This window comes from Dipodomys ordii, unplaced genomic scaffold, assembly GCF_000151885.1.
Source record: "Dipodomys ordii isolate 6190 unplaced genomic scaffold, Dord_2.0 Scaffold114, whole genome shotgun sequence".
In the NCBI taxonomy this organism is placed as follows: Eukaryota; Metazoa; Chordata; class Mammalia; order Rodentia; family Heteromyidae; genus Dipodomys; species Dipodomys ordii.
In genome coordinates this window covers 2,558,003-2,570,425 of record NW_012267330.1, presented here as the reverse complement: position 1 = coordinate 2,570,425, position 12,423 = coordinate 2,558,003, and the positions used below count along the sequence as shown (strand labels likewise).

General features: G+C 44.7%; 1 protein-coding gene and 1 pseudogene across 1 annotated transcript in view; one reads left to right on the top strand and one right to left on the bottom strand.

Moving 5' to 3' along the window:
- Mre11a (MRE11 meiotic recombination 11 homolog A (S. cerevisiae)) overlaps positions 1 to 6,402 on the bottom strand; it is a 45,504-nt gene extending 39,102 nt beyond the window's left edge. The window contains exons 1-3 of the mRNA XM_013028814.1: positions 6,272 to 6,402; positions 5,529 to 5,645; positions 4,656 to 4,788 (exon numbers count right to left, since the gene is read on the bottom strand). Coding sequence (XP_012884268.1) covers positions 4,656 to 4,788; positions 5,529 to 5,548 — 153 coding nt within the window. The 5' untranslated portion in view covers positions 5,549 to 5,645; positions 6,272 to 6,402. The remainder of the gene's footprint in view (positions 1 to 4,655; positions 4,789 to 5,528; positions 5,646 to 6,271) is intronic.
- A 508-nt stretch (positions 6,403 to 6,910) lies between these two features.
- On the top strand, positions 6,911 to 11,948 carry LOC105995137 (annotated as a pseudogene).
- The last annotated feature ends 475 nt before the right edge of the window (positions 11,949 to 12,423 follow it).

The window sequence follows — 12,423 nt, the reverse complement described above, 5'->3', positions numbered from 1 at the left end:
TTCTTTTGTTGTAAGACAGATTATTTCAAAATTGTTCCAGCATGAGGATACTGAAGAGAAGGGAACAGTGAAGAGTAATGAATTTGAGAAAAAGTATTGAAAATGAAAGGGAAAGGGAAATAAAGGCCAAAGAAACTTGGCCTCTGAGAGAATTGTTTTAGGGTTTAAGAGTCACAAAAGAAAAAATACATGCAAGATTCTGTGGGAAGGAATATACCCGCTTTGTTAGTTTTTCTGCCCCAAGCAAAAAAGAGATAAAAGCAGCCATTCCTTCACTCAATAAATGTATAAATGTAGTGAGCCAAACCCACCTGCTAGTCACCTAACCTACTGCTTCTTAGATCCTTTCTAGGTACGAGGATATAGTATAAAGAAGCAGAAACAAAGTTTGAGCATCATGGTACAGCCTGTAATCCTAACTTCTTAGAAGGTAGAAGATCAAGAGCTCCAGTCCAGCCCATGTAAACTTAATGAGATCCTGCAACAAAAAGGGTTGGGAGCATGACACAAGTGGTACGGTGCTTTCCTACCAAGCACGAGTACTGGGTTTAACTCCAGTACTGCCAACATCAACAACAAAAGAGTTCTACTTTAAGTAATGTTATAGAGTTCCTGGAGATATCAAAGAATCCTCTTCAAAAAAGCAAAATGTGACCTGAGAAGTCAGCCCCCGCAAGAGCAGGGGCTGCAGCAGGTAATCCAACCTACACTGTTGTGGAATGGAACATGCCTGCATGGACAGAGCAGGATACACCAGGCCAGATCAAGTTAGTCTTGTAGTTTCAATTTATTCTATAATTAATAGGAGGCCATTTGGGAGATTTTAAGCAGTACAGTGACAGAATTTGACTTATGATTTTAAAAGTGAATGGATATAGGGGAAAACAATGAAAATAGACAAATGGGCAACAGTCTAGGAAAAAGAATGACAAAAGATATTTCTCTGTGTGTGTGTGTGCTTGAGTTTAAATCAAGGGCCTCACACTCTCACTAAAGGCTGGTGCTCTACCACTTAAGCCACACGTTCAATTCCAGCTCTTTGGTGGTTATTGGTGATTAAAAGTCTCATGAACTTTTCTGCCCTGGCTGACTTCAAATCTCACTCCTTAGATCTCAGTAGCTAGAATTACAGCTGGGAGATACTAGTACCTAACATAAATTTTGTACTAATTTTATAGATATGAAGATAGAATAGCAGACAGATGCTCAGGAAGAACAAAAGGACAGATAAAACTGAATAGAAAATCTCCAGAAAAGTTAAGGCTGGATGTGTGGTGTTGTGTCAGGCAGCATCACTATCCACACGGACATTTCTCCCAGCTCTGCTCCATCTCTCCAGACAAGACCCCATGGAGAAAGAGAACTGGACATGAAGTAAGGAGGTCAGGTCTGGCTGGTGCCATATTGGCCACATGGGGGATGGCAGGGTCTGGCATTTGTCTTCATGCTGGGGGAAGGAAATGTCCCCACCTCCCAGGTGAGGGGTATGTCCAGATTCCTGTAGGCAGAGGCAGGCACTTGGCTGATAGGTAACTGAATTTGTCAATCAAGTACCTGGGACTGGGAATTTCCTTTGGACCTGCCCCCTGCACTGATCCTATTTAGGCCTAGACCAGCACTGGTGCCATTAAGCCATGCCACGTGTGTCTCCATGATCAGGTCTGTCTCCTGTCTTCAGTCTCATCTCAGGTCATCATGGCATCCCAATTCAGCTCTAATAGAGAGCTGAACTGGTTTGTTGGTATTGTTTTTGTTCATTCTTTCCTTGGTAGCCTGTTTCCTGACCATGTTATGTATATTTGGGGGCTGCAGGCCTTTGTTACTATGGGCAACCAGCAGACTGCTTAGTCTTGTAATAAAGACTCTAAAATTCCACCTACCTAAATGTGGCTTTGCTAAGTTACCTTACAACAGACACAAACTACCAGGCCAATCACATAAAACTCTCCTGTTGTCTCAAGGAAGAAAAAGAGGAGATTACTGGGGCTGTTGTTTTTGCTGGTATACAGGGATTTCTCAGTGCAATCCAAGAGCCGCAAGCTGAGAATCTCTGAGAAATTACTAAAATTGAGAAACAGCTGGGCACAGTGGCTCACACCTGTAATCCTAGCTACTCAGGAGGCTGAGATTTGATGATCACGGTTAAAAGCCAACCCAGGCAACAAAAGTCCTTAAGATGCTTATTCCCAATTAACCAGAAAAAAAAAAAAGAGTAGCTGTGGTGCACATGGTAGAGTGAGACTTGATAGGGACAGCACCCAGACCCTGAGTTCAAGCCTCAGGACTGGCACAAAAAAATAATAAAAATAAAATAATTGGAAATCAGGACTCAAAAGCTATATTTTGGCAAGCAACAAGATATCTTAAGAACGACCATGTGTGACTTATAATTGGAACTTTGATTGTTAGATATAATAAAAAAAAGTTAAGCTGGAAATATTAGTTTGCAGGTCACCAATATTTATGTTTACTCTTTAGTTCTCTCTCAGCTCTAGACTGACACTTAATTACCTGCTAGAATAAGTGTAAATAAAAAATTCATTAATGTAAATAAAAGTCCACTCTCTACACACACACACACACACACACACACACACACACACACACACACTGCTCTCTATCTTTCTCTCTTTCTCTCTCTCTTACACAGAAATAGTCATGGGGCTTGAACTCTGAGCCTGGGCATTGTCCCTGAGCTCTTCAGCTCGAGGTAAGCACTCTACCACTTGAGCCATAGTGCCACCTCCAGTTTTCTGGTGATCAACTGAAGATAAGAGTCTCATGGACTTTCCTGTCCAGGCTGGCTTTGAACCACAATCCTCAGATCTCAGCTTCCTGAGTAGCTAAGATTACAGGTATGAGCCATCGGTGCCTGGCTCTTCACATAATTTTGGTGTGTGTGGTACTGAAGGCTTTCAGGGCCTTTACCACTTTAGTCACACCCCCAGTTTTGTTTTATGGAGGGCTTGTTAATTTTGCCTGGGCTGGCCCCAAATCACAATCCCCCTACCTCTGCTTGCTTCAGGAGTTGCTGGGAACATAGGTGTTTCCGTGCCCAGCTTGCTTTTGAGATAGGGTCTCATTAAGTTTTACACATACTACTAAGCTTGAACAGTGATTCTCCTATTTCTGCCTCCCAAGAAGCTGGGATTGTTTCACATACTTATTTCTACTATGGTATCATCATTCACTCTCAGACTCAATATAGTTGAGACACTCTAATACCTTTCCCCTCATTCTCAAGCCCTCAAAATTAATCAAAGTTTGCCAAGCCTATTTTTTGTATTTCTCCCATTCACTTCCTTCCTTCCCATCCTGAATGCCACAATTTTTTTTAAAGCCCCAATTAAGTCTCCACAATTCATACTGTAATGCTCCTGCTGAGAGACTCAAATCTTACAAATTGCACATTCTAGTGAACTAGGCCCTGAGAGGAGACTGGAGCTGGGACTGCTTCCTTACAGGTTTTTTGTTTTAGGGATTATAGAAAAAAAAACAAAAACCCTGGCTCCAACCAGCCCAGTTCTTGGAATGAAAAGAATGCCTCTAGGTCCCCCTCTCCTTAACGACTTGACCCACCTTCATTGTTCTGTTAAGGACTGACCAACTAAACAGGTAGCCAGTAATCCAGCTCATGCTGGCCTGCTGGCAACATCCTGAGTTTACTATAAACTCCGCCTTTTCACATGTATATGTTAAACTGCACTAAACTCCTTTGTGTATGTTTACCTGCAACCGGCTTTACCTTTGAATTTGTGAGTCATTTAAACCCAAAATGGTAGGCTGGTTTAAACAGACATTATGTGACAAAGTGTAATCTCACTGGCCACCTGCGTGTGGTCTGGTATGACTGTGCAATCTTTTGGGTGTGTGACAATCTCAATGGTCGCCTACATGACAAGCCTTCACCTTGTGATTTTTGCCTTTAAAAACCTAAGCATGTGGGCCGCTCGGGGTCGCAGTATCAGCTCCGGAGCCTGTGCTGCGGCCCTGGCCGGTCAGTGTAGGAACCTTCTCAATAAAGTTGCTTCTTTAATACCAACTTTGTTGCGGTGGGCTCTGTCACTTCGGACAACTAGGTGGGCTTGCCTGCCTGAGTAGGGGTCTTCCTACTACACTAGCAGTTGAAGCCTTCCTTAATGTAGTTCATACCCTTCTTTATAAGACTTTCAGCACACATTGCATGTAGGTGAACCAAACCTACCTACCAGTCACCTAATATGTCTCACATCAGGGCCCTAACTCCTGCTTCACCTAGAGCATACATTCTCTATGCTCTCTCAGTCACGAAGTCTATGTTTCCTTGAAAGTTTTATGGCTCTTATTACATATTGCATATGAGTATTCTGGATATGCCTTATCTCCCATTATGGCCTGTGTATGTTCTTTAAAAACAAAACCATGAAAATAATCTTCTCATTTCAAGTAGAAGTTGCCATAGTATTATCACATTTATTTTAAGTACTTTGTAAGGATTTATAAACCTTAAGACTGCTTACCAAAGTACTTCTTGAATCAGGACACACAGCACACAAAATTATCAGGCAATGTGAGCATGTGCGGGAACCTTTAACGGTAACTCTAACTTAGGAGAAAAGAGAACCTGTGGACTAAGGAAAGATAGCCAAAATCAAAGAAATGTGAATCAAACTTACTTCATTTTCTTGGGCAAGTCTTAATATTTCATCAAATGTGACAAATGTGTCAGGTCCTCTCACTGCATCTTTCTCCATAAATCCAAGATGAATATCCGTAGCAACTAAGATTTTAAATGTATTTTCATCATCACTGAAAAACAGTGCAGTGTTTTTTTAAAGTTCAACGTGAAAAGTATTAATAGTACAGTCTATTCAAGAAATTTGAGAGTACAGTCAAGCAAATTGGGACGTTAGCATAAAATCACAGCAGTTATGCAGTAAAATCATTTTTCTAGCCTTAAACTTGGGTCTGAAAATTGGAAGTATTCAACAGATCTTTAATATCAGATAGTTTTCCTGATCATGAACTTAATACAGAATGTGTACAAATTTTTAAAAGGTTCTATTAACTTCTCAAAAAGTTATAACCTTATTAAAACAGATACATATATAGGTATATATATAGATATATCTCCCAGACCTTAAATCCTGCTGTTTTAATACTCCATTCTACCACCAAAAAAAAAAAAAGCTTCTATCCTGATTTGGTGTTTTAGAATACCAAAAAGAAAAATCATCAAAAAGAAAAAAATTACTGCAGGAATCCAATATACAGCTACATAGTCCCTTAAGTTAGTAACATATAGTATAGATTTCTAAACACTGGGAGTGTTCTTTGCAATGACTAATACTTCTGCTCATAGTTGTTATTTTTGTCTACTAAATAAGTTTTTTCTTTTTGACATACTAGCTCTTGGACTCAGGCCCTTAGAGTTGACAGACAAGGGCTTTAGTTATTGGGCTATGGCTCCCAGTCCAATTTTCTCTTAAGGTGATCATGGTTCATAGATTTCAGATACTCAAAAAGATTCCAGAAGTTAACAGGCTTACAGTGGATCTGCAGGACTCATTTTTATGGTCGGTATAGAACCTCTAGGACAGGCTTCTCTCGGCGTATTCTTGGGTCATGTGTTCATAGGTCAGCAAAGAGGCACTTGATTTCAAATTCTAAAATAAAAACAATTATAGCACGTTTTAAGTGGAAAAAAAGGCTTCATATATATTCTATTTTACCAACATGAATTAAGACGACAGAGCAGTCTTCCTAGCCAAGCAGACTGGCAATTCTGAAAGTCTTACGATCTTCTAAGAACCTTACGTTTAATAGGCTAAGAAAACGTATTTCCGGTGCCACTCCAACTTCACTATCACGCTTAAGCTATCTCATCTTCACTTTCCTTGCTTTTAATGTGAAATTAGTGTTAAGTTAAATGAATGGGCAAAGAAAGGATCGAATACGGTTCAGGTTCAACACACAACCCGGGATAGCGAGAAACATCCGTTTCCTGCCGGAGCACAGGGTTCGGTTTCGTTTTGTAAGATAAGCTAGCTATTGGGAGGGATGGACCCCAGGTTTGAAGCCGGAACACACATGTGGTTCGAAGCTACACCGCCAGTGCCAGCGGGACCCGGGCTACCGGGTCCTGCGTCTGCTTCCGGCCCAGGACGAGCCTCGCGGGCCCCCCGCAGGGGGCTCGGCCGCTGGGCTGAGGGTTGGACCGGACCGCGGGGCCTTCCCGCCGGCCACTCCGGCCCGGCTCCGGGCACCAGCAAACCCCAGAGACGGAGGATACCTGCACCAGGTGCTCCGAAGCCCACCTCGGGGGCTCGAAGGAGTCCCACGACCCCGGAAATGCAGGTGCTAGTCGTCTGAGCAGCGACGCGCGCGATTTCGCCCGCCCGCCAGGCCACCGTCCCCCCTACGAAGCGCAGCGGAGGCTTCTCGCGAGACCTCTTTCAAAACGAGGGCGCCTCAGGCGCCGTGGGTTTTCATTGGCTGTCTACCCCGGAGGGGGCGGGGCGGAGGTACCGCGGAAGCGGAAGTGCGGGAAAGCCAAGCCTCTTCCTGGCTCATTCACACACACGCCCGCCCACTCCCGGTAGAGCTGAGTTAGAAGTGGGAGCGTCCTCATGCGAACCCCGGGAAAGCGTCGTGACTCCTGAGTCCGTGGCCCGCGCTCTCGGACGTTTGGAAAGGCGCAGGAACGGCTCCTGTGCGGATGCGCAGGGTATTTTAATTAAATCATGTTATTTATTTCAAGTGTTTGTCTGTGTGTTGGGGCGGGGGGGGGGGGCGGGTGGACACTGTGACACTGTCCCAGAGTGTGCTTTTGCTCAAGGCTAGCACTGTACTACTTGAGCCACAGCTCCGCTTCTGGCTTCTTGGAACCTCAGCCCTGCTCCTGCTGTTTCTGTCTCTGCTTTGGCCCATCATGAGACAAGCAGCTCTGCTCCACCAAGTGCTCTTCTCCATGAGGTTCTTCCTTACCCGAAGCTCTGAAACCAAGAGCCAAAGTAAGTCATGTCTATGTGTGTGTGTGTGTGTGTGTGTGTCTGTCTGTCTGTATCTGTTGATGTGCCAGTACTGGGTTTGAACTCAGGGCCTTGGCTTAGTTTATTTGTCTGTCTGTCTGTATCTGTTGATGTGCCAGTACTGGGTTTGAACTCAGGGCCTTGGCTTAGTTTATTGGCTAAAGGCACCTTCATTTCTGTCTTTTTTTCTAGTTAATTGAAATAAGAGTCACTTAAGATTTATCAGCCTGGGCTGGCTTCAAACCATTGTCCTCAGATCTCACCCTCATGAGTAGCTAGGATTACAGGTATGAGCCACCAGTGTCCAGCAATCTTTTCTTCTTCGTTTATTTTCTCAGCTATTCTTGTAGCAAGCTGACACACTCTATACACAGAACCAAAGAGTAAGCTAGAGTAATTCCTTTTATGACCTAGCATATTATCTGTCATGTCAAATGTGTTATGTGCTCTTTTTCTTTGTGCCGTTCCTGGGAACTTGAACTCAGAGCCTGTGTGCTGTCGCAGGCTCAAGGGTACCATTCTACCACTTGTGCCATATTGCCACTTGCAATGTTTTGGTGGTTGATTGGAAATAATAAGAGATAAGAGTTTCATGGACTTTCTTGCCTGGCTGTATTGAATATGGATCGTTAGATCTCAGCTCCTTGATTAACTAAAATCATAGACATGATCCACCAGTGCCAAGCCTCATGTGCTCTGTAGAATTCATCTTACTTGATACAGTGTATCTTTTTCTTGTTGTTGTTGTTGTTGTTCTTGGTCGTGGAGCCTGAACTCTGGGCCTGGGTGCTGTCCCTCAGCTCTTCAGCTCAAGGCTAGTGCTCTACCACTTGAGCCACAGCGCCACTTCCAGCTTTTTCTGCTTATGTGGTGCTGAGAAATCGAACCCAAGGCCTCATGCATGCAAGGCAAGCACTCTACCACTGAGCCACCCTCCCAGCCCACCGTGTATCTTTTTAAAAAACTTAACTTCCTATCTTACTGATAAAACACTGAAAGTTTTTCCCTTAGTTCAGGAATAAGAAAATGATGTATGCTGACATACATCTTATTTATCATTGTACTGAAAGTTCTGGTTGAGACAACAGAATCACCTTCCTTGGTGATTCTGGTGTGAACTTGGAAGACCAGAATGCTGGCAGAAATGCAGACAAGTCTGCTCACAATTTTCAAGTGGAAATGAAGACTCTACTGGGATGGAGATAGAAAGATGCACTGGTGCTCCGTAACACTTTTTGTGCTGTGATTCAGGTGGAATGTCTGTTTCTAGGCAAGCACTCTACCACTGAGCCACCTTCCTAGCCCCTGGAATGTCTGTTTCTGATTAGGATTCCTTCTTGTGTGTGGCTCCTATACTTGCTTGTTTCTGAGTGGGATCCACAGAAGGAAAACTCACCATCTTCCCTCCTCACACGTGGGGTTAAGATATACTGAGTTACGCTGTCTCCAGGCTTCAGACACTGGTCCTCTTGATTCTGACTCGGATCTAAGGTGTCTGTATTTGCAGGAGGATTGCACCATCCTCCCTGGCTTTGTCCAGGTTCGGACATACTTGTTCACTGTTCTATAGGTTTTTCTTCTGTTGGACACTGACTGATTTCTTTTCTTCACTCAATATTATCTTTGGGCAGTTCAGCTTATGCTTAGGTATAACTTGAAGTTCCTTCTAGGAGCTGCCTATTTTCCTTCAAGGTCACTAAGTACCAGATGCTTCCTTTTTCCTACTAGAAAATCTTCTCACTCAGATTTCCAGGCTTCCCATAGCAGGATTGGGCTTACTTTTCCCTTGTTAGACAATGAACATGGCCACAGGGAAACACAGACATTGGAAGAAATAGAGATATGGGGAAGGAGCTACACAACACATGTCCTGGTTACTAGACATATGTTTTGAAAGTGACTCTCATTGGTTTACCTGCCTTGTGGGCTATAGTGATGAGCTGTCCTAAACAGGAGCTCTAGCTGCAGGAGTGTCTCTATAGGAGGGATTCTATGTCTAGACAATGGCAGGAGCCATCTTCCTTTGAGACACACTATCACTATCTACACACTCACCCCTCTGCTGCATTCTTTATAAGGTGGTGTGGCCAACTTACAACTAGCCTTGACAGCACACTGTCTTGGTCTTTTCTTCTGTAATTTTTTTTTTTTTTTTTTGCCAGTCATGGGGCCAGAACTCTGGGTCTGTGCACTGTCCCTGAGCTCTTCAGCTCCAGGATAGTGCTCTACCACTTGAGCCACAGTGCCACTTCTGGCTTTTTCTGCTTATGTGGTACTGAGGAATCGAACCCAGGGCCTCATGAATGCAAGGCAAGCGCTCTACCATTGAGCCACCTTCCCAGCCCCTGTAATTCTTCTAAATGGTTTGACGTGCCTTGTGTCTAGTTCTTTGTGTCCCTATCACAGGACCTAGATCTACAGAAAGGTTGTCAGATGTGTCTGTCTATTCAGGACATCGTAGGATATCCCTGCTTCTCTTCTGTTCCTCACTACAGTTTTATAGACCCCCTGGCCCTTTTCCCTCTTTCTGGCACTATGTGGGTTCAGCCATATACTTTATAGGACTGGTGTGTCATTAGTCAAAAATGGATCCTTCTCTGTTTCTGAGAAGAACTTCTTCACATTTAAGACTCCACCAAGGGGCTGGAAAGGTGGCTCAGTGGTAGAGTGCTTGCCTTGCATGCATGAGGCCCTGGGTTCAATTCCTCAGCACCACATACGCAGAAAATAAAAAAGCCTAAAGTGGTGCTATGGCTCAAGTGGTAGAGCGCAGCTGAATTGCTGAGGGACAGCACCCAGGCCCAGAGTTCAGGCCCCATGACCGGACCCCCCCCAAAAAAAACTTTTAAATTGTAAATATAGAAGTTGTTCTGAGAGTCCATGCTTGATGCACCATGGATAATTTATGCACAAGCTTTTTTTTTCCCCTTTCAGCAAGTTCCTTCTCATTCTGAATTCCCCAGTTATTCACTTTATTATTTGGTGTCATTAAGAGTTTTACCCTAGGGGCTGGGAAGGTGGCTCAGTGGTAGAGCACTTGACTTGCATGCTTGAGGCCCTGGGTTCAATTCCTCAGCACCACATAAGCAAAAAGAAAAAAGCCAGAAGTGGCGCTGTGACTCAAGTGGTAGAGCATTAGCCTTGAGCTGAAGAGCTGAGGGACAGCGCCCAGAGTTCACGACGGGACCCAAAAAAAAAAAAAAAGTTTTACCCTACGCAAATGATGTTTTTCAGATAACTGGCATCTATCCAAACAAAGACCAACAGTTTTAAAAACTTTAAAAAACTGAGTTGCTTTAAAAAGGCTTCACTAGATGGATAATCCTTTTTGTTCTCAAGTGTTTCTGAAAGTAAATAAGAGAACACTGCAGAAAGCAGTTTGTTTTCATCTAGTGGCCAACTGTTACTCTTCTAATGTCTTCACATATAAATTACTATATTCTATGTGTGCTGGTAAACTTGTTCAAAATTAACTGGAAATAAGTTGAGTGGTTCTCAAGAATAAAGCATTTTGGTCACTTGGACCCTCTAATGATGGAGGGTCTGAGTGTTTGGCAGAGGTGGCCTCATCCCTGGTCCTCTCCCCAGGCCCAGAGACAATCCCCCAACTCCAGTTATGCTGAACAAAGTCTGGAAGCAGCTGACTATGAAGTGCTATCTGTGCAAGGGCAGCTACCTCACAAGAGGATTCATGAGTACATCATCTCAGTGCTCTACAACCTTGGCCACGTCTTCCTGATGCGCTTCAGGAAGCCTGCTGTGTTCACCAGAGGCTGATGAAGATGCCAGTCAACAGGACTGCACTGGAGCTGTGCACCTTTGCCCTGGCAGTCACCAGGGTGCTGTGCTGCTCTCACCCTTCCCTATCATCACCAATGGGGTTCTGCTCTCACTCCCACACAACTACCACATCCAGTGATTCCATGACTCCCTTATTCATGGCCTCTGCAACCTTAATCCTTCTCCAATTTCTCCTTCATCTTTCTCACACGCATTGCATACTCCAGAGTCTGAGGGCTTTGCTAGCTCCAGAAAGGGCTATGAGATGGTGGTGATGTTGATGTTCCCTACTTAGCATCAGCCATTGTGGACAAGGCAAGCAGAGTCACTGACTTCTGGGATTACCACCTCCCCTATCTCCACTCCTACACCTCCTTCCTTAGGGCTCTGTTGCTCCTGGTGTGTACCCCAGTAGGTCTTGCCCTCATGTTCTCCTTCATAGGAAAGCTGCTGGTCAAGCTCCAGCTGTTAGATGGGAAAACATCTGAACTGTTCAGGCTGAGGCAGCTCTAACCTGTAATCCTACCTCTTGCTGGCAGGATCTGTAATTCCACCTCTTGCTGGCTGCCTTTATTCAGAGCTGCTGAAGACAGGTCCTGGCTGTTTGGGGTCCTGCTAGAGAAGCAGTAGAAGGCTTCAGCCTGGCAGCAGAATCTGGGCTACAGCTGGCCATGCTGTGCTCGCTGGTGTTGACCCTCTGTCTATGCTCACTGTGGATATCCATGTTCCAGAGCTGCTCATCAAGGTGGCCATGTGGCAGGGCATGCAGGATGCTGCCTTTGGTCAGGTCTCCTCCAGGCTGGGCGCTTTTGATATCTTTACTTGATGGTATCCTCAAATGTGGCTTCTGAAGCTCTCCTCTCTTCTGAAGTCTCTGGTCCAGATAGCATGACACCATCATGACACAGGTAATTGGCAACTATGTCTGCTCCTGGTCCTGAGCTCAGCACTTCTGTCTCCTTTTGAACCCTGGGCCTGATTTGCTTTGACTTGTTGGGTGACCAGATGCTTTAATTGGCTAAATAACGTTTTACATTGTGTTCCTCTATGCCTTTACCGACCCCACCACAGTGACTGGTAAAGACCTTCACAACTGTGACTGAGCTGATCTTAGCCGCTGGGCTGGACAAACTGTCTCCTGTTTTCCCAGGCATCTAGGAAGACACATCAGTGTCCTCCAGCTAGGGGTGGGAGAACTGGACACTGCCATCTGCTGCCTAGTCCTGGAAAGGAGTCCAAGGTGGCTGGACCTCAGGATCCTGAATCTGAAAGGATGGATCAGCAGAGGGAAACTGAGCATCCACATCCATGCATAATCAGAACTAGGGTGTGGGACCAGACTTAGCTGTGGCCCCAGATGGGGTAGTTAGGTGACTGGGTCTGGCTTGTGGTCCCCAAAACATTTATATATCCCTTTGCCTCATGGCTGTTTCAGACAAGCGCATAACCATGTTTATGTGATTTGATGTGCAATAGGGTCGTATGGGAATGGGTAGGCAAGGGGTTAGTTCAAGAGAACAGTTGTCTCCTTTGCCTTTTGGACAAGCAGATCCTAAAGCAGTGCTAACCTGGAGGGAATGTGGAACATTGCAGAGACGGAAGGCACAGGTAAGGAGAGGCTGCACAAATCAGC